This window comes from Hypanus sabinus, chromosome 18 (assembly GCF_030144855.1).
Source record: "Hypanus sabinus isolate sHypSab1 chromosome 18, sHypSab1.hap1, whole genome shotgun sequence".
In the NCBI taxonomy this organism is placed as follows: domain Eukaryota; kingdom Metazoa; phylum Chordata; class Chondrichthyes; order Myliobatiformes; family Dasyatidae; genus Hypanus; species Hypanus sabinus.
In genome coordinates, this window is record NC_082723.1 from 68,298,377 (window position 1) to 68,321,125 (window position 22,749).

Consider the following 22,749-nt stretch of genomic DNA (forward strand, 5'->3'; position numbering starts at 1 on the left):
TTCAGTCACACAAGTCCCGGGTGGAGACTCAGGAATACCGTTGCACTCAGATGTAGAAAGATTCTTCATTGCTGTTTCTGTAACAGTTTTGTTTTACCAGTCACGATTGTTAGCCCTGAGCCAAACCCCCAAACCAGGAGGACCAGTGGGCCACTCTTAGTCTGACCTCTACCCTTTGACCTGTTTGGCATGGCTGACCCCACCAAGAGCCAAAGCATAAAGACCTGACTCTGGCCAACACGGCTCTCCGGGTCGTTGAGGCACGCAAGCCTCCAAACCCGATGACAAGGTTGTGGAGCTGCTGGAGGTTGTGTGTGTACATGAGCCACTATTACAGATATTGCACGTTGCAAATGCTTCAGCAGATAGGCTGTACTTTCCAAAGGCACAGACCGACACTTGGGGCAGCTCTGCAGAATGCACAGGCAGGTCTATGCTGACACACGTTGGCACTGACTGAAACATTTCAGGAACAGCTTCTTCCCATTTCTGAACAGTCCACCAACACTTCCATTTTACTCTCTCGTTGCATTATTTTGTTTTTATATATTCTTATTGTGATTTTTAAGTATTGTATTCCACTGCTGCCGCAAAGCAATAAAATATACAACAGAAACACAAGCCGCTGGAGAAACAGATAAAGAGTCCAAATGAAGAGTCACGGCCTGAAACATCAACTCATTATCCATCTCCACGGACGCTGCCTGACCTGCTGAGTTCCTCCAGCATTTTGTGTGTTTTACTCTGGATTTCCAACATCTTCTGAAGCCTCTTTGTTTCATGATTTCATGACATATTTATCGTAAAAATGCAATACCTCATTAAGTACCCCTATCACCCAGGACATGCCCTCTTCTCATTGCTACCATCAGGGAGGAGGTACAGGAGCCTGAAGACACACACTCAGTGATTCAGGAACAGCTTCTTCCCCTCCGCCATCAGGGAGGAGGTACAGGAGCCTGAAGACACACACTCAGAGATTCAGGAACAGCTTTTTCCCCTCTGCCATCAGGGAGGAGGTACAGGAGCCTGAAGACACACACTCAGAGATTCAGGAACAGCTTCTTCCCCTCTGCCATCAGGGAGGAGGTACAGGAGCCTGAAGACACACACTCAATGATTCAGGAACAGCTTCTTCCCCTCTGCCATCAGGGAGGAGGTACAGGAGCCTGAAGACACACACTCAATGATTCAGGAACAGCTTCTTCCCCTCTGCCATCAGGGAGGAGGTACAGGAGCCTGAAGACACACACTCAATGATTCAGGAACAGCTTCTTCCCCTCTGCCATCAGGGAGGAGGTACAGGAGCCTGAAGACACACACTCAATGATTCAGGAACAGCTTCTTCCCCTCTGCCATCAGGGAGGAGGTACAGGAGCCTGAAGACACACACTCAGTGATTCAGGAACAGCTTCCGCTCTGCCATCCGATTTCTGAATGGACATTGAACCCATGAACACTACCTCACTACTTTTTTATTTCTATATTTGCACTATTTATTTATTGTTGTATATTAAGTTAGATATTAGTTTTTGAAAATATATCATATAATATATTTTATATGTTTATATACAATATATAATGTTTATATAAATATTATACATATATATATATATTTGCAGTACTATGTAAAAATCTATTTATCTATCTGCCTATCCATGGTACTTTGCAAAAGTCTTAGTCACACACACACACAGATATATATATATCTGTGTGTGTGTGTTTATGTATATATATATATATATATATATATATAGAGCTAGCGAGGGTTATGACTTTTGCACAGTACTGTATTTGTCAACTTGGAGCGGGGAACAAATTTGTAAATCTGGTGGGAGCAAAGGATGTTGAGAATGAAAATAGTGAAGGTGGAGTGCCACGGGAGGGGTGTGGGACAGTCGGTGGAGAAGGAGTGCCAGGGTGGGGGGGCGTGGGCACAGACTCACCCAGTCCTGAGACACCAGGCAAGGTCATTTGATTCCAAACAATTGGTTTATTGATCATTACAGAATGTCTCTCTGGTGCTTCCCGATCCCTCCCCTCTCGCTTCCCCTTTTCCCAACCATGATTCCCCTCTCCCTGTCCCCTTCCCACTCTCAGTCCACAATAGAGACCCAGATCAGAATCAGGTTTATCATTACTCACATACGTCATGAAATTTGTTTTTTTTTGTGGCAGCCGTACAGTGCAATACACAAAATTACTATAGTACTGTGCAACAGTCTTCAGCATCCTAGCTGCATATGTGCCTAAGACTTTTGCATAGTACTGTGTATATTTATATGTATGATGTACTGTATATATATTTTGCTATTGTAATTTACAGAATATTTAATTTATTGCACTGTTGTGCTGCTGCAAACCAACACATCTCATGACAGATATATCAATGATAATAAACCTGATTCTGATTCTGAATCGCACAGATTCCGGTGAATTTAACCTAGTCGTCCCAGTCTCCCTTCATCCATCAGCCCCATCTTCCCAGGATGCTGAGCCCTCATTTCACACCCTCCCAGCGCATGATCATGGCTCCTCGCATGAGGAGGCAGCAACTGAGTACCCTACTCGAGGAGGAATCTCAGGACGGGCAGTGAGTCAGCACTGCTCCCTAACTAAACCATGTTAAGGAACTGGAGCAGGAGCTGGATGACTTCCGGATCATTCGGGAGAATGAAGGGTTTATAGATCGTAGCTTCTGGGAGGTAGTTACACCAAAGGAGCACCGCACAGGTAATTGGGTTACTGTCAGGCGAGGGAAGGGGAAAGGGCAGGTAGTTCAGGGCTCCCCTGTGACCATTCCCCTCCAGAACAGGTATACCGATTTGGATACTGTTGGGGGGATGGCTTACCTGGGACAAGCTGTGGCAGCCGGATCTCTGGCACTGAGTCTGGTTCTGCAGTGCAGAAGGGAGGGAGGAAGAAGAGGAGAGCGGTAGTGATAGGGGACTCCATAGTCAGGGGTACAAACAGGAGATCCTGTGGTCGTGACAGAGACTCCCAGATGGTTTGTTGCCTCCCGGGTGCCTGGGTCAGGGATCTCTCTGATCACGTGCACAGCATTCTGAGGTGGGAGGGTGGTCAGCCAGATGTCGTGGTACACATCGGTACCAATGACATAGGTAGAAAGAGTCAGGAGGTCCTGAAGAGTGAGTACAGGGAGCTTGGTAGGAGGTTGAAAAACAGGACCTGCAGGGTAGTAATCTCCGGATTGCTGCCTGTGCTACGTGCCAGTGAGGGTAAGAATAGGATGCTCTAGAGGATGAACACGTGGCTGAGGAACTGGTGTTGGGGGCAGGGTTTCAGATTTCAGGATCATTGGGACCTCTTCTGGGGCAGGTGGGACCTGTACAAGAGGGACGGGTTACACCTGAACTACAGGGGGACCAATATCCTCACAGGTAGGTTTGTTAGTGCTATTGGTTGGGGGGGGGGGAGGGTTTAAACTAGATCTGCAGGGGGTTGGGAACCAGAGTGCCAGAGTAGATAGTGAAACGGGGGTGAAAATAAATGATGTTAAAAGTTCATGTAAAGCCACAAATAGAAGGGTTGTGTGTGGTGGTAATAATCTTCTGAGGTGTGTGTATTTCAATGCGAGGAGTATTGTGGGAAAGGCAGATGAGCTGAGGGCCTGGATTGACACGTGGAATTATGACATCATAGCCATTACTGAAACTTGGCTACAGGAGGGGCAGGACTGGCAGCTCAATGTTCCAGGGTTCCAATGTTTCAGATGTGATAGAGGCAGAGGGATGAAGGGTGGGGGGTGGCTTTGCTAGTCAGGGAAAATGTTACAACAGTGCTTCAGCAGGACAGATTAGAGGGCTTGTCTACCGAGGCCATATGGGTGGAGCTGAGAAACAGGAAAGGTATGACCACATTAATGGGGTTGTATTATAGACCACCCAATAGTCAGCAAGAATTGGAGGAGCAAATCTGAAGACAGATAACAGACAACTGCAGGAGACAGGAAGTTGTGATAGTAGGGGATTTTAATTTTCCACACATTGGTTGGGACTCCCATACTGTTAAAGGTCTAGACGGGTTAGAGCTTGTAAAATGTGTTCAGGAAAGTTTTCTGAATCAATATACAGAGGTACCAACTAGAGAGGAGGCAATATTAGATCTCCTATTAGGAAACGAGTTAGGACAGGTGACGATAGTGTGTGTAGGGGAACACTTTGGTTCCAGTGATCATAACGTCATTAGTTTCAACTTGATCATGGATAAAGATAGATCTGGTCCTCGGGTTGAGGTTCTAAACTGGGAAAAGGCCAAATTTGAAGAAATGAGAAAGGATCTAAAAAGCGTAGATTGGGACGGGTTGTTCTCTGGCAAGGATGTGATTGGTAAGTGGAAGGCCTTCAAGGGAGAAATTTTGAGAGTGCAGAGTTTGTATGTTCCCATCAGGATTAAAAGCAAAGTGAATAAGAATAAGGAAACTTGGTTCTCTAGAGATATTGGAACTCTGATAAAGAAGAAGAGAGAGATGAATGACATGTATAGAAAACAGGGAGCAAATGAGGTATTTGAGGAGTATAAAAAGTGCAAAAAATACTTAAGAAAGAAATCAGGAGGGCTAAAAGAAGACACGAGGTAGCTTTGATAGTCAAGGTGAAGGATAATCCAAAGAGCTTCTACAGGTATGTTAAGAGCAAAAGGATAGTAAGGGATAAAACTGGTCCTCTTGAAGATCAGAGTGGTTGGCTATGTATGGAACCAAAAGAAATGGGAGAGATATTAAATGGGTTTTTTGCATCTGTATTTACTAAGGAAACTGGAATGGAGTCTATGGAAACAAGGTAAACAAGTAGGGAGGTCATTGAACCTATACAGATTGAAGAGGAGGAGGTGCTTGCTATCTTGATGCAAATCAGAGTAGATAAAGTCTGATCAGAGAAGATCACAGTCTTTTCAATCAAAGCAAGAGGGCTGAGAGTGGAAGGCTGAAGGCATCGCGGAGAGAAGGTTGTTTTTCTTTTCTTTAACTGCTCGGGGAAAAGAGGCTAGACTGCACAGGTGCGTGACTTAGCGCACCAAGGTTTAAAAGAAAGACGGCCATATACAGCGGCCATCGTCGGAGTGGACTGAGTCAGAGTGGGATGGCTTTGGCGAGAAATAATCAGAGGCAAGGGTAGGTTCTGGTGAGTTTCTGTTTTCTTCTTTTTTTTGTTCAGACTAGAGAATATGCCAGGCCGGATGTTGGAATGCTCCTCTTGCAGGATGTGGGAAGTCAGGGAGACAACGATACCTGCAAGAAGTGCATCCAGCTGCAGCTCCTAACAAACCGCGTTAGGGAACGGGAGCTGGAGCTGGATGACCTCCAGATCATTCGGGAGACTGAGCAGTTTATAGATAGGAGCTTCTGGGAGGTAGTTACACCTAAGGAACAGGGCACAGGTAATTGGGTTACTGTTAGATGAGGGAAGGGGAAAGGGCAGGCAGAGCAGGGTTCCCCTGTGGCCATTCCCCTCCAGAACAGGTATACCGATTTGGATACTGTTGGGGGGATGGCTTACCTGGGACAAGCTGTGGCAGCCGGATCTCTGGCACTGAGTCTGGTTCTGCAGTGCAGAAGGGAGGGAGGAAGAAGAGGAGAGCGGTAGTGATAGGGGACTCCATAGTCAGGGGTACAGACAGGAGATCCTGCGGTCGTGACAGAGACTCCCGGATGGTTTGTTGCCTCCCGGGTGCCTGGGTCAGGGATCTCTCTGATCACGTGCACAGCATTCTGAGGTGGGAGGGTGGTCAGCCAGATGTCGTGGTACAAATCGGTCCCAATGACATAGGTAGAAAGAGTCAGGAGGTCCTGAAGAGTGAGTACAGAGAGCTTGGTAGGAGGTTGAAAAACAGGACCTCGAGGGTAGTAATCTCCAGATTGCTGTCTGTGCCACGTGCCAGTGAGGGTAAGTGTAGGATGCTCTAGAGGATGAACACGTGGCTGAGGAACTGGTGTACGGGGCAGGGTTTCAGATTTCAGGATCATTGGGACCTCTTCTGGTGGGACCTGTACAAGAGAGACGGGTTACACCTGAACTACAAGGGGACCAATATACTTGCAGGGAGGTATGCTAGTGTTATTGGGGAGGATTTAAGCTAGATCTGCGGGGGGATGGGAACCAGAGTGCCAGAGTAGATAGTGAAACGGGGGTGAAAATAAATGATGTTAAAGTTTCATGCAAAGTCACAAATAGAAGGGTTGTGTGTGGTGGTAATAATCTTCTGAGGTGTGTATATTTCAATGTGAGGAGTATTGTGGGAAAGGCAGATGAGCTGAGGGCCTGGATTGACATGTGGAATTATGACATCACAGCCATTACTGAAACTTGGCTACAGGAGGGGCAGGACTGGCAGCTCAATGTTCCAGGGTTCCGATGTTTCAGATGTGATAGAGGCAGAGGGATGAAGGGTGGGGGGTGGCTTTGCTAGTCAGGGAAAATGTTACAACAGTGCTTCAGCAGGACAGATTAGAGGGCTTGTCTACCGAGGCCATATGGGTGGAGCTGAGAAACAGGAAAGGTATGACCACATTAATAGGATTGTATTATAGACCACCCAATAGTCAGCGAGAATTGGAGGAGCAAATCTGAAGAGAGATAACAGACAACTGCAGGAGACAGGAAGTTGTGATAGTAGGGGATTTTAATTTTCCACACATTGATTGGGACTCCCATACTGTTAAAGGTCTAGATGGGTTAGAGTTTGTGAAATGTGTTCAGGAAAGTTTTCTAAATCAATATATAGATGTACCAACTAGGGAGGATGCAATATTAGATTTCCTATTAGGAAATGTGTTAGGGCAGGTGACAGAAGTGTGTGTAGGGGAACACTTTGGTTTCAGTGACCAAAACATCATTAATTTCAACTTGACCATGGATAAAGATAGATCTGGTCCTCGGGCTGAGGTTCTAAACTGGAAAAAGGCCAAATTTGAAGAAATGAGAAAGGATCTAAAAACCATGGATTGGGACGGGTTGTTCTCTGGCAAGGATGTGATTGGTAAGTGGGAGGCCTTCAAAAGAGAAATTTTGAGAGTGCAGAGTCTGTATGTTCCTGTCAGGGTTAAAGGCAAAATGAATAAGGATAAGGAATCTTGGTTCTCGAGGGATATTTGAACTCTGATAAAGAAGAGAGAGATGTATAACATGTATAGGCAAAAGGGAGGAAATAAGATGCTTGAGAAGTACAAAAAGAGTAAGAAAATACTTAAGAAAGAAATCAGGAGGGCTAAAAGAAGACATGAGGTTGCTTTGGCAGTCGGGGTGAAGGATAATCCCAAGAGCTTCTACAGGTATGTTAAGAGCAAAAGGATAGTAAGGGATGAAATTGGTCCTCTTGAAGATCAGAGTGGTTGGCTATGTATGGAACCAAAAGAAATGGGAGAGATATTACATGGTTTTTTTGCATCTGTATTTTCTAAGGAAACTGGAATGGTGTCTATGGAAACAAGGTAAACAAGTAGGGAGGTCATGGAACTTACACAGATTGAAGAGGAGGAGGTGCTTGCTGTCTTGAGGCAAATCACAGTAGATAAATCTTTAGGACCTGACAGGCTATTCCCTTGGACCTTGAAGGAGACTAGTGTTGAAATTGCAGAGGCCCTGGCAGAAATATTAAAAATGCCGGTATCCATGGGTCAGGTGCCGGAGGATTGGAGGATAGCACATGTAGTTCTGTTGTTTAAAAAAGGCTCAAATAGTAAGCCGGGAAATTACAGGCCGGTAAGTTTGACATTGGTAGTAGGTAAATTATTGGAAGGAATACTAAGAGATAGGATCTACAAGTATTTGGATAGACAGAGACTTATTAGAAACAGTCAGCATGGCTTTGTGCGTGGTAGGTCATGTTTAACCAATCTATTAGAGTTTTTCGAGGAAGTTACCAGGAAAGTGGATGAAAGGAAGGCAGTGGATGTTGTCTACATGGACCTCAGTAAGGCCTTTGACGAGGTCCCCCATGGGAGGTTAGTTAGGAAGATTCAGCTGCTAGGTATTCATGGAGAGGTAGTAAATTGGATTAGACATTGGCTCAATGGGAGAAGTCAGAGAGTGGTAGTGGAGAATTGCTACTCTGAGTGGAGGCCTGTGACTAGTGGTGTGTCACAGGGATCAGCGCTGGGTCCATTGTTATTTGTCATCTATATCAATGATTTGGATGATAATGTGGCAAATTGGATCAGCAAATTTGCTGATGATACAAAGATTGGAGGTGTAGTGGACAGTGAGGAAGGTTTTCAAAGCTTGCAGAGGGATTTGGACCAGTTGGAGGAATGGGCTGAAAAATGGCAGATGGAGTTTAATGCGGACAAGTGTGAGGTATTGCACTTCGGAAGGTCAAACCAAGGTAGAACATACAAGGTAAATGGTAGGACACTGAGGAGTGCAGTAGAACAGAGGGTTCCTGGAGTACAGATACATAATTCCCTAAAAGTAGCGTCACAAGTAGATAGGGTCGTAAAGAGAGCTTTTGGTACATTGGCCTTTATAAATCAAAGTATTGAGCATAAGAGTTGGAATGTAATGGTGAGGTTGTATAAGACATTGGTGAGGCCAAATTTGGAGTATTGTGTGCAGTTTTGGTCACCTAATTACAGGAAGGATATTAATAAGGTTGAAAGAGTGCAGAGAAGGTTTACAAGGATGTTACCGGGACTTGAGAAACTGAGTTACAGAGAAAGGTTGAACAGGTTAGGACTTTATTCCCTGGGGCGTAGAAGAATGACGGGAGATTTGATAGAGGTGTATAAAGTTATGATGGGTATAGATAGAATGAATGCAAGGAGGTTCTTTCCACTGAGGCTAGGGGGGAGAAAAAACCAGAGGTCATGGGTTAAGGGTGAAGGAGGAAAAGTTTAAAGGGAACAATGGGGGAGGTCTTCTTCACACAGAGAGTGGTGGGAACGTGGAATGATCTGTCAGATGACGTGGTGAATGCGGGCTCACTTTTGACATTTAAGAAAAACTTTGATAGGTATATGGATGAGAGGGGTTTGGAGGGATATGGTCCAGGAGTAGGTCAGTGGGACTAGGCAGAAAAATGGTTCAGGACAGCCAAGAAGGGCTAAAAGGCCTGTTTCTGTGCTGTAATGTTCTATGGTTCTATAGATCCCCAGGACCTGACAGACTATTCCCTTGGATCTTGAAGGAGACTAGTTTTGAAATTGCAGGGGCCCTGGCAAATATATTTAAAATGTTGGTATCTACGGGTGAGGTGCTGGAGGATTGGAGGATAGCTCATGTTGTTCCGTTGTTTAAAAAAGGCTTTAAAAGTAATCCGGGAAATTATAGGCTGGTAAGTTTGACGTCGGTAGTAGGTAAATTATTGGAAGGAGTACTAAGAGATAGGATCTACAAGTATTTAGATAGACAGGGACTTATTAAGGAGAGTCAACATGACTTTGTGAGTGGTAGGTCATGTTTAACAAATCTATTAGAGTTTTTTGAGGAGGTTACAAGGAAAGTGGATGAAAAGAAAGCAGTGGATGTGGTCTACATGGACTTCAGTAAGGCCTTTGACAAGGTCCCCCATGGGAGGTTAGTTAGGAAGATTCAGTCACTAGGTACACAAGGTGAGGTAGTAAATTGGATTAGACATTGGCTCAATGGGAGAAGTCAGAGAGTGGTAGTGGAGGATTGCTACTCTGAGTGGAGGCCTGTGACTAGTGGTGTGCCACAGGGGTCAGTGCTGGGTCCATTGTGATTTGTCATCTAGATCAATGATCTGGATGATAATGTGGTAAATTGGATCAGCAAATTTGCTGATGATACAAAGATTGGAGGTGTAGTGGACAGTGAGGAAGGTTTTCAAAACTTGCAGAGGGATCTGGACCAGCTGGAAAAATGGGCTGAAAAATGGCAGATGGAGTTTAATACAGACAAGTGTGAGGTATTGCACTTTGGAAGGACAAACCAAGGTAGAACATACAAGGTAAGTGGTAGGGCACTGAGGAGTGCAGTAGAACAGAGGGATCTGGGAGTACAGATACATAATTCCTTAAAAGTGGTGTCACAGGTAAATAGGGCAGTAAAGAGAGCTTTTGATACATTGGCCTTTATAAATCAAAGTATTGAGCATAAGAATTGGAATGTAATGGTGAAGTTGTATAAGACATTGGTGAGACTGAATTTGGAGTATTGTGTGCAGTTTTGGTTACCTAATTACAGGAAAGATATTAATAAGGTTGAAAGAGTGCAGAGAAGATTTACAAGGATGTTGCCGGGACTTGAGAAACTGAGTTACAGAGAAAGGTTGAATAGGTTAGGACTTTATTCCCTGGAGTGTAGAAGAAAGAGGGGAGATTTGATAGAGGTGTATAAAATTATGATGGGTATAGATAGAATGAATGCAAGCAGGCTTTTTCCACTGAGGCTAGGGGAGAAAAAAACCAGAGGTCATGGGTTAAGGGGGTGAAGGGGGAAAAGTTTAAAGGGAACATGGGGGGGGGGCTTCTTCACACAGAGAGTGGTGGGAGTGTGGAATGAGCTGCCAGATGAAGTGGTGAATGCGGGCTCACTTTTAACATTTAAGAAAAACTTGGACAGGTACATGGATGAGAGGTGTATGGAGGGATATGGGCCAGGAACAGGTCAGTGGGACTAGGCAGAAAAATGGTTCAGGACAGCCAAGAAGGGCCAAAAGGCTCTAATGTTCTATTCCCAAACCGACATGTCGGTCCATGGGCTCCTCCTGTGTCCAGGAGCAGCACCTTATATTCTGTCTGGGTACACTCCAACCCGATGGCACGAATATCAATTTCTCCTTCCCATAAAAAATTACCCCCCATCCTCTATTCCCCACTCTGGACTCTCACCTCTTCTCACCTACTGATCACCTCCCCCTGGATCACCAGTACAAGACCATAAAACATAGGAGCAGAACTAGGCCAATCGGCCCATCGAGTCTGCTCCGCTATTTCATCACAGCTGACCCAATTTTCCCCTCAGCTCCAGTCTCCTGCCTTCTCCCTATATCCCTTCATGCCCTGACCAATCAAGAATCTATCAATCTCTGCCTTAAGTATACATAAAGACTTGACCTCCACAGCTGCCTGTGGCAACGAATTCCACAGATTCACTGCACTCTGGCTAAAGGAATTCCTCCTCATCTCCGTTCTAAAAGGACACCTCTCTACTCTTAGGCTCTGTTCTCTGGTCTTAGACTCTCCTAACATAGGAAACATCCTCTCCACATCCACTCTGCCGAGGTCTTTAACCATTCAACAGGTTTCAATGAGGTCACCCCTCATTCTTCTGAATTCTTGCAAATTCAGACCCAGAGCCATCAAACGCTCTTCACATGACGAGCCATTCAATCCTGGAATTATTTTTGTGAACCTCCTTTGAACCCTCTCCAGTGTCAGTACATCCTTTCTCAGATGAGGGGCCCAGACCTGCTCACAATACTCCGAGTGAGGCCTCACCAGTGCCTTATAAAGTCTCAACATTATATCCTTGCTTTTATATTCTAATCCTCTTGAAATGAATGCTGACATTGCATTTGCCTTCCTCACACAGACTCAACCTGGAAGTTAACCTTCAGGGAATCCTGCACAAGGTCTCCCAACTCCCTCTGCGCCTCAGTTTGTTGTATTTTCTCTCTGTTTAGAAAATAGTCAACTCTTTCATTTCTTCTCCAAAGGTGCAAGACCATACACTTCCCAACACTATATTCCATCTCCCATTTCTTTGCCCATTCTTCTCATCTGTTTAAGTCCTTCTGTAGCCTCTCTACTTCTTCTAGTCTACCTTCCCCTCCTCTTTTTTTCATATCAGCTGCAAACTTTGCAAAAAGGCCATCAATTCCATCATCCAAATCATTCACATATAGCGTAAAAAGAATTGACCCCAACACAGACCCCTGTGGAACACCACCAGTCACTGGCAGCCAACCAGGAAAGGCTCCCTTTATTCCCACTCTTTGCCTCTTGCCAGTCAGCCATCGCTTTATCTACCCTCCTCCTTCCCTTTCTCCCATGGTCCAATCTCCTCTCCTATCAGATTCCTTCCTCTCCAGCCTTTGATCTTTCCCACCCGCCCGGCCTCACCTATCACCTTCCTGCAATCCTCTTTCTCCTCTTCCCTCCAACTTTTTATTCTAGCTTCTCCACCACTTCCTTTCCATTCCTGATGAAGTGTCTCGGCCCAGAACATTGAGTGCTTATTCCTCTCCATAAGTGCTGCCTGACCTGCTGAGTTCCTCCAGCATTTTGTGTGTGTGTGTGTGTGTGTGTGTGTGTGTGTGTGTGTGTTACTTGCCTACTGCACCCGTCCTCTTCCCCTCGGAGACCGGTGAGGTGACTACACCTTGCCTGTTGTGACGTATCTCTCTGTAGATGACAATCAGCCTTCCTGTTTTGACACCATTGTGGATAACCTCATATTTCACCACTTTACTCTGCACCTGCTCTTTCTCTGCCTACTAAACCATGTCCAACTCATTCTCGAGCTTCACTACCTCTTCTCCACATCTTACCACCCCACCCAGCCCAGTGTCATTTGCACCTTGTTGTCTTTTGCACATTGGTTGTCAGTCCATCCTTTTGCAGCATCCACCAGCAAGGACCCCCATCATCCAGGCCATGCTCTCTTCTTTCTTTCTTTTTCAATCTTTTTATTATTGTTATTAATATCAACAAAATAAAATTGATGAATAGATAATGGGATTACAAACATACACAATTCAACTGAACATGAAAGAATATATAAGCAATGATTACAGTATAAGTGGGTATTCCCAAATCATAGACGATACAATATACAAATAAACAAGGCAAACCTGTGTATATCATAATATATAATTAAAAAAAAAGAAAAAAGAAAAAAAGAGAAAAAAAAATGCAAAAAAACTAATCTAATAATCTAGTAACTAATAAGGAAAAAGAAACAAAAAAAGAAAAAAAGGAAAAAAAGAAAAAATGGAAAAAGAAAAAAAAGGGCTGTTTATAATATCTCACAAAAATACAAAATCATCAGTGTCGTCAACTCCGATCCTCTCAACATATATAGAATCAAAACTGGAAAATCAAATAGGCCTGGAACAGGGTCATATTGCATCATATGAAAATATTGAATAAATGGTCTCCATATCTTCTCAAATTTAATAGAAGCATCAAATACACCACTTCTAATTTTTTCTAAATTTAGACATAACATAGTTTGAGAAAACCAATGAAATACAGTAGGAGGATTAATTTCTTTCCAATTCAACAAAATAGATCTTCTAGCCTTTAGTGTGAGAAATGCAATCATCCGACAAGCGGAAGATGATAAATGGAGTGAGTCTAACATTGGTAAACCAAAAATTGCAGTAATAGGATGAGGTTGTAAATCAATGTTCAATACCGTAGAAATAATATCAAAAATGTCTTTCCAATATTGTTTCAAAAGTGGACACGACCAGAACATATGAGTTAAAGACGCTATCTCAGAATGACATCTGTCACAAATAGGATTTATATAGGAATAAAAATGAGCCAATTTATCCTTGGACATATGAGCCCTGTGCACAACTTTAAACTGTATCAGTGAATGTTTAGCTCATATAGATGATGTATTAACTAATTGAAGAATTTTATCCCAATTCTCAATAGGGATAGTAAGGTTAAGTTCTCTTTCCCAATCATTTTTAGTCTTGTAAAAGGGCTCTGAACGTATCTTCATAATTATATTGTAAAGTTTTGATATTAGCCCTTTCTGAAAGGGGCTTAGTTCAAACAAATTCTCCAAAATGCCTGAAGACACAAAATTTGGAAAAGTAGGAAGTACAGTATTTAAGAAATTCCTAATCTGTAAATATCTAAGAAAATGAAATCTAGGCAAATTATAGTTATTAGATAATTGCTCAAAAGACATAAAACAATTATCCAAAAATAAGTCAAAAAATCGTAATAATCCTTTAGTCTTCCAAGCTAAATAAGCTTGGTCTATAATAGAAGGATTAAAAAAAACAATTGGATACAATAGGAATATTTAAAACAAACTGAGTCAACCCAAAAAATTTCTGAAATTGAAATCATATAGTTAAAGTATGTTTAACTACCGGGTTGCTCTCTTCTTACAACCACCTTCGGGCAGGAGGTACAGGAGCCTCAGGACCCACACCACCAGGTTCAGGAACAGTTATTACCCCTCAACCATCAGACTCTGAACCAGTGTGGATAACTTCACTCACCTCAACTCTGAACTGAGCCTAGGGTCCCACACCACCAGGTTCAGGAACAGTTATTACCCCTCAACCATCAGGCTCCTGAACCGGTGTGGATAATTTCACTCACCTCAACTCTGAACTGAGCCTAGGGTCCCACACCACCAGGCTCAGGAACAGTTATTACCCTACAACCATCAGGCAGGAGGTACAGGAGCCTCAGGACGCACACCACCAGGCTCAGGAACGGTTATTACCCTACAACCATCAGGCAGCAGGTACAGGAGCCTCAGGACCCACAACACCAGGCTCAGGAACAGTTATTACCCTACAACCATCAGGCAGGAGGTACAGGAGCCTCAGGACGCACACCACCAGGCTCAGGAACTGTTATTACCCTACAACTATCAGGCTCCTGAACCAGTGTGGATAACTTCACTCACCTCAACTCTGAACTGAGCCTAGGGTCCCACACCACCAGGTTCAGGAACAGTTATTACCCCTCAACCATCAGGCTCCTGAACCAGTGTGGATAACTTCACTCACCACAACTCTGAACTGAGCCTAGGGTCCCACACCACCAGGTTCAGGAACAGTTATTACCCCTCAACCATCAGGCTCCTTAATCAGGTGGGTAACTTCACTCAACTTCACTTGCCCCATCACTAAACTGTTCTCACAACCTATGGATTCACTTTCAAGAACTCGTTATCTCATGTTATTGATCATTTATATATTATTTTTTTCTTTTTGTATTTGCACAGTTTGTTGGCTTTTGCACTCTGGTTGGTGCATTCGTTCATTGATTCGATTATGGTTATTATTCTGTTACAGATTTGCTGAGTTTGCCCTCTAGAAAATGAATCTCAGGGTTGTTTATAGCGATGTGTATATATTTAATAATAAATTTGCTTTGACTTTGGTTTTTAATTTGTTCACCTAAATCGTAACTACATATGGCTGGGGACCCATCACTGATCTATGAGGCACCTCACTCAGAAAAGGACCCATTTATTCCTAGTCTGTGTGTACTGTCCATCATCCAGTTCAACGTTCAATGTCAATTTATTCCTTAATGTTGTCCTAGCCGGGGAGGTAGTGGGGAAGAGCTCACACTACCTATTAAATGCTCCCAGTGGTATGCACCTCAAATAACCTCTAACAACGAACTCCACCTTCTGGCCTTCTTAGCTACCAAGACCTGCAGAACCGTTTCTACTGACAGGAGAAGGGGCAAAGGTGGGTTACTGGTGCCTTCAAACCAGTCACTCCAGGCAGGTGGGGCTTGTCCGCTCATTGAGAAGGAAAACCATGATCTCAAACCTCCGCTGCCTTGCAGCTTTATCCACCCATGGGGAAGGCGTCGGGAGTAAACCCTGAGGGAAAACCTGGATCTGGAGTGTCCAATGCAGACTGGCAACTCCTGCGACACCCCTGCTGCCAAACTGTATTGGTGTCTGCCGTTCCTTTGGATTCTCAGCTGCATGGAGAGGGGGAGCCTGCTACATGGGCAACAACTTGTTTCCATATCGTACTGCCCTGGCTTGCGTATCACGTAGACAGCTAGGACACAATATCCGTGGTTGACTCTGACCGACCGAGGCCTCACCATATAAAACTCTGAGATACGTTTCTGTAGGCATTCGCAGTACATACAAAGAAACAAAACAAACCCAACCAAATGATAAGTATGAATACATAAACAATGAATATCGAGAGCATGAGATGGAGTTGTGGGAACTGTTCAGTGACGGGACAAGTGAAGTTATCCCCTTTGGTTCAAGAGCCTGATGGTGAGGGGGTAATAACTGTTCCTGATCCTGGTACTGTGAGTTCTGAGGCTCCTGTACCTCCTTCCTGATGGTTGAGGGGGAAATAACTGTTCCTGAACCTGGTGGGGTGAGTCCTGAGGCTCCTGTACCTCCTTCCTGATGGTTGAGGGGGTAATAACTGTTCCTGAACCTGGCACTGTGGGTTCTGAGGCTCCTGTACCTCCTACCTGATGGTTGAAGGGGTAATAACTGTTACTGAACCTGGTGGTGTGAGTCCTGAGGCTTCTGTACCTCCTTCCTGATGGTTGAGGGGGTAATAACTGTTCCTGAACCTGGCACTGTGGGTTCTGAGGCTCCTGTACCTCCTACCTGATGGTGAGGGGGTAATAACTGTTCCTGAACCTGGTGGGGTGAGTCCTGAGGCTTCTGTACCTCCTTCCTGATGATGAGGGGTAATAACTGTTCCTGAACCTGGTGGGGTGAGTCCTGAGGCTCCTGTACCTCCTTCCTGATGGTTGAAGAGGTAATAACTGTTCCTGAACCTGGTGGGGTGAGTCCTGAGGCTCCTGTACCTCCTTCCTGAAGGAAGCTGCAAGAAGAGAGGACGTCTCAGGTGGTGGGAGCCCCTGATGGTGGATGCTGCAACAGGACGGAGCAACAGCTAATGTGCAAAAGACAACAAACTGCAAATAAAAAAGGAAGTTATGAGGTGACATTTCACTCACTCTCCCCCCTCACCCCCCCCCCCCCCCCGTCCTCCGTCCACATGCAATTTATTAACTCTTGCAGACAGGGCATGTTCAGTTGAACAATCCCTTATTATACTGCTTCATTATAAATTAACTCTCTCAGTCTTCACCACAATTTCCTTTGGTTCCCACTACACCTCCCCCTTTTAAGATGTACAGTTGATAACTTTCCAAGATTAACCTTTCCTGGATCTAGTAGTTTAACTGCTGTCCCTCGCATTCTCGTCTCCTCGCTGCCTGTCTTCCTGCGTAGTTCCAATGTTTTCTTTCCTGTTGTGGCTGCCAGCTCTCGGCGGTTAGCCGCCAAGTGTGTGGTTTGTGATAATTGTAGAGGCTGAGTATTTAACTGACAGCCCTCCAGTTTACTGGTTGCTGCATTACCATTTCTGCTGGGTGAGTCTCGGTTTCAACTGCAACCCTTTCACACTGAGGACGTGTACCTGTAGCCTGTGGAGAGGTCTGAGGCAGCAGCGTTCGCTGTCTTGCCTTCAAGCTCGGATTTTCCTGCTGTGCCTGTCAACGGGGGAATAGCAGCCTGCTGGTGTGTTGTGAGTGCAGAGGAGGGGCAGAGGTGGGTATCAGAGGGTGTCCCGACTACAGAGGGAAGAGAGATCCGTCCCAGAAAGGTAGAATGTTGCCCAGTATAGTCCGGAGACGAGCGTCAGGATATAGGATTCCATTAGATGGCCATTATTTTTGTTCTAATAGTGATCTTTCTTGTAAAATTTCTATGTAAAATGTACTTAATTTGTGTTTTTTTTCTTGTGAATGCTACTTATCTGATGCTATGTGCCTGTGATGCTCACTTCCCCTCCTCCCAACCAAGATTCCCCTCTCCCTGTCCCCTTCCCACTCTCAGTCCACAACAGAGACCCAGATCAGAATCAGGTTTATCATCACTCACATATGGCGTGAAGTGTGTTCTTTTTGCGGCAGCAGTACAGTGTAGTTTATACAATTACTACAGTATTCTACAACGTCCATCATTAAGGACCCCAATCACCCAAATCATATCCTCTTCTCATTGTTACCATCAGCAAGGTGGAGGTACAGGAGCCTGAAGACACACACTCAATGATTCAGGAACAGCTTCTTCCCCTCTGCCATCGGATTTCTGAATGGACATTGAACCCATGAACCCTACCTCACTACTTTTTTATTTCTGTTTTTACACAATTTATTTAAGTCAACTGTTGTATGTTTATATTATTTACTGTAATTCGCAGTTTTTTCTCTATTATTATATATTGCGATGTTCTGCGGCTGCAAAATGACAAATTCCACAGCATATTCCAGTGATATTACACCTGATTCTGATTCTGAAAGGGAGCTGATGGGAATGTGACAGGGAGAGTAAGAGAATGCGTAGATTGGTGAATAATTTGATTGTTCAGAATAGATCAGTTGCAGATTTGGGTAGAGAAATGGCAGATGGAGCTTAACCCAGATAAATGTGAGGTGTTGCACCTTAGTAGGGCAAATGCAAGGAGACGGTACACTGTTAAGGGCAAGATCATTAACAGTGTTGCTGACCAGAGAGATCTGGGATCCAAATTCATGGCTCCTTGAAAGAGGATGCACAGGTCGATCGGGTGATTAAGAAGGCTCGTGGAATGTTTGCTTTTATTAGTCAAGGCATTGAGTTCAAAACTCAGAAAGTTATGTTGCAACTTTTTAAAACTCTGGTAATGCCCCCTCAGGAGTATTGTGTACAGTCTGGTTGCCCCACTATAGGATGTTGAGGCTTTGGAGAGGGTGCAGATGAAGTTTACCAGGATGCTGCCTGGTTTAGAGGGCGTGTGCCGAATAAACTGGGGTTGTTTTCTCTGCAGCGCCGGGGGCTGAGGGGAGATCTGATAGAGGTTTATAAGATTATGAGAGGCAGAGATAGAGTGAACAGGGATTACTTATTTCCAAGAGTGAAATGTCTTCCAACCTTTATACACATGCGAGGAGTAAAAATCTTTATGTTACGTCTCCATCTAAATATGCAATGTGCAATTTATAGCAATTTGTAATAAATAGTATGTACAACAGGACAGTCAATATAACATAGAAATACAGTTGTGTCAGCAAGAGTTAATCAGTCCGATGGCCTGGTGGAAGAAGCTGTCCCAGAGCCTGTCGGTCCTGGCTTTTATGCTGCGGTACCGTTTCCCAGATGGCAGCAGCTGGAGGTTTGTGGTTGGGGTGACTCAGGTCCCCAGTGATCCTTTGACCCCCTTTTTACACACCGGTCTCTGTAAATGTCCAGAATCATGGGAAGTTCACAACTACAGATGCGCTGGGCTGTCTGCACCACTCTCTGCAGAGCCTGCGATTGAGGGAGGTACAGTTCCCATACCAGGCAGTGATGCAGCCAGTCAGGATGCTCTTAATTGTGTCCCTGTAGAAAGTTCTTAGGATTTGGGGGCCCATGCCAAATGTCTTCAACTGTCTGAGGTGAAAGAGGTGCTGTTGTGCCTTTTTCACTACACTGCTGGGGTGTACAGACAACGTGAGATCCTCAGTGATGTTTATGCTGAGGGATTTAAAGCCATTTACCCTCTCAACCCCAGATCCATTGATGCCAATAGGGGTTAGCCTGTCTCCATTCCTCCTGTGGTCCCAGACCAGCTCCTTTTTTTGTGACATTGAGGAAGAGGTTGTATTCTTGGTACCACTGTGTCAGGGTGATGATTTCTTCAGAGATGTTTGGACGGGCACATAGACGTGAGGGAGATGGAGGGATATGGACGTGGTGTAGATAGGAGGGATTAGAGTTTGGGTGTTTCTGATTTACTTTTTCTAGCTGGTACAGCACAACATTGAGGGCCGAAGAGTTTGTTCCTATGTTCTTTTGCACCATGTTCTTGATTACACATAGCTATTTATTTTGTATAATTTCTTCTCTGTGTTTTGTCCGTATCTCTGTACCTGTGATGTTGCCAGAAGCACCTTCTTTATTGTGTTTAATGAAGGGTCTTGGCACAAAACCGTCAGGAAGTGTAGAGGAGGCTTGACCCAAAAGCAGAGTAGCAGAGACAATTCAGTGATGAACAGTAACTTTAATAATAGATCACAAATTAACAAGCTACGAGGCGCCTGCAAATGAGAGAGAACAGAAGCCAAGCACAACAGGCAACAGGGTAAATTTTAGACAGGGAGAGTGAAAGCTAGGGGCAGCTGGTTGAAGTTGGCTGGTTCAATGAGTGTATGAGGATAGTGGGTGAGAGCTGGGTTTAAATAGGCTGCAGGCGATGAGCCCGGAAGAGCAGCAGGTGAATCCTGTTGGTTGTGTGGCGACTGGGAGATATTAACATGTGCAGACCTGACAGAAATGCGGTCATGATCAGAACAAACTTCCTACAGACAATAGCGGAACTGAACCCGACTTAGTGGCCCAGGAGCAGGTCGATGGGTGCGCAGTTTAGGTGGCTTTGGCATGGACTAGATAGATCGAAGGGCCTTTTTCTGTGCTGTATGGCTCTAATTCTGCATTCTGTTCTTGTTTTCCCTTGTACTACTTCAATGCACTGTGTAATAAATTGTTTTGTACCTACACTACACAAGACAAGAGTTTTGCTATTGCTCAGTTCATGTGACGATAACACCAATCTGAGTAGCTAACCGTATCCATGGACGTCGGGTAAGCAGGTGTGAGGTGTGAGGCACTCCTTCCCTCCACTGGCCTGCAGGTCATCCTGGGGCAAGGTGTGACACCTGCTTAGCCCCCCACACCCCCCGATCAGGGTCACGTGAAGCTGTGGGAGCAGGTAGTGGACGGTCGTATGAGCAGCTGATGCATTTCACAAGTCCTGGTTATGTAACCACTGACACCAGGCAGACAATCTCTGACGAGTTTTGTTAATGACTGGGGTCACCCGTCCTGCTCGGAAGAAGGCAATGGCAAACTACCTCAGTAGAAACATTTGCCAAGAACAATCATGCTCATGGAAAGGCCACGATTGCCTGGGTGATGTGCCACAACTGAAATCAAGCTAATCTCTGTAATCCCTGGTTCAACAATGTCCACTAAGGGCTTTTGCCGTTCCCTGCACTGTCTGGTCTGTGTGTGACTCCAGACTCATCAACCTGGCTAAGTCCATAGTTCAGGGTACTCGGGAATGGGTACTAAAGACCAGTAATATTGACATGCTTTTTGTATTTGCACAAATTGCTGTTTTTCACACTCTGGTTGAATGTCCAAGTTGGTGTGATCTTTCATTGATTCTGTTATGGGTTTATTGAGAATGCCCACAGGAAAATGAATCTCAGGGTTGTATATGGTGAGGTATATGCACTTTGATAATAAATTTACTTTGAACTTTCTGTTAGAATGTTCATTGGTGTGGAGACTGAAGATAAGTTGTTTTTGTTTCAGCAAGGTGCCATAGATGAAGGAAAATGACGACAACTCTGGCAGATTTTGATCAGTACTGGCAGAACTACCCACTGTATCCTTCAATTGGCCAGGACGGGGAGGAGACATTCTCATTCTCTCTGGTGCTTTTCAGCATCATCTGCCTCCTGGGCATGTGCGGGAATGGACTGGTTATCTGGATCGTGGTTTTGGAAGAGAGGAAGACGGTCAGCATGATCTGGCTCCTGAACCTCTCCGTGGCTGACTTCATCTTCACAGCACTGCTACCCTTTACCATTACCCATCAGGCCCTGGGCAACCACTGGCCATTCGGGCACTTCCTGTGTAAGTTCCTCCCCTTCACCAACCAGCTGACCATGTTCGCCAGCGTCTTCACGCTGACCGCTATTGCCCTGGACAGGTTCATCTCCATCATCTTCCCCATCTGGTCACAGAATCACCGGACGGTGAGGCTGGCGGTCGCTGTTTCATCAGTGGTGTGGATATTGGCTGTGGCGCCCAGCGTCCCCTTCTTCCTGATCCGGAAGGATGAGGAGGAGGGAGGGGGGGCAATTTGCTTCTACAACGAGGATGAGTACAACCTCAGCCACCTGATATTGGCGAGGTTTGCTCTTGCCTTCTTGTTGCCGTTTATCACAATAGCTTTTTGCTACGCCGTCATCACACGCAAGGTGAGACGGAGGTTCAAGAGATCGTCAGACAGGTCGTGTAGGGTCACCGGCATGGTCATCTGTGCGTTCTTCATCTGCTGGCTACCCTTCCACGTACTGTACCTTGTGCACTCCACCACCGGGCAGTACTTCGCCACTGCCCTGCCTCTGGCCACCTGCCTGGCGTACGCCAACAGCTGCATCAACCCTGTGCTCTACACATTCGCTGGCCGCGGCTCCTACCTGCACATCAAGAGGAGAATCCGGCTCGCGCTGAAGAACTTCCAGGCGGAGATGAGCAACAGTGGGTCCAGGTCCGAGTCCAGGCTCAGCCGGGCCATAGTGTGAAATGGGCTTCGGTGACCTCGAGAGTTATAGAGAAGTAATTACAGATTTAGGCCCTTTAGCCCATCGAGTCCATGCCAAATCTAATTAAACTGCCTAATCCCATTGACCTGCACCGGGACCATAGCCCTCCATACCCCTACCATCCATGTACCTATTCACCACTTGTGCTGGCAGCTCACTCCACACTCTCACCACCCTCCTTGTGTTTCCCCTTAAACATTTCAACTTTCACCCTTAACCCATGACCTCTGGTTGTAGTCCCACCCAACCTCAGTGGAAAAAGCCAGCTTGCAATTACACTATCTATACCCCTCATAATTTTGTATACTTCTATTAAACCTCCTCTTCAGTCTTCTGTGTTCCAATGAATAAAGTCCTAACCTATTCAATCTTTCATTATAATTCACATCCACCAGGCCCAGTGACATCCTTGTAAATTTTCTCTGAACACAATACTTATTTGCACCCTTCCTTGTAAGTAGGTGACCAAAACTGCATACAAAATTCAAAATTAGGCCTCACCAATGTCTTATACAACTTCAACATAACATCCCATTCCCATAACACAACATTCAACATAAGTCAATGTACAGAGTTCAAAGTAAATTTATTATCAAACCACCCTGATATACATTTTCTTGCAGGCATTCACAGTAAAACAATGGAATTTTATGATGTAACTATCCATAAACAGACTAAGATGGACGAAGTGTATGAAAGACAAA

The 22,749-nt window shown here is 44.9% G+C and overlaps 1 protein-coding gene across 6 annotated transcripts; it reads left to right on the top strand.

The window, feature by feature from the left end:
- The first annotated feature begins 5,066 nt into the window (after positions 1-5,066).
- LOC132377540 (C3a anaphylatoxin chemotactic receptor-like) lies at positions 5,067-22,744 on the top strand. 6 transcript variants are annotated; one of them, XM_059943821.1, is made up of 2 exons: positions 5,067-5,134; positions 21,027-22,744. In XM_059943821.1, exon 2 carries the CDS (start codon positions 21,050-21,052, stop codon positions 22,022-22,024), a length of 975 nt encoding a protein of 324 aa, XP_059799804.1. In that variant the 5' UTR covers positions 5,067-5,134; positions 21,027-21,049; the 3' UTR covers positions 22,025-22,744. The 6 variants fall into 6 exon arrangements, with proteins under 6 accessions (XP_059799804.1, XP_059799803.1, XP_059799801.1 ...); XM_059943820.1 differs by lacking the exon at positions 5,067-5,134 and adding an exon at positions 16,906-17,056 and having other exon boundaries at positions 21,031-22,744; XM_059943818.1 differs by lacking the exon at positions 5,067-5,134 and adding an exon at positions 16,907-17,056.
- Positions 22,745-22,749: the final 5 nt, after the last annotated feature.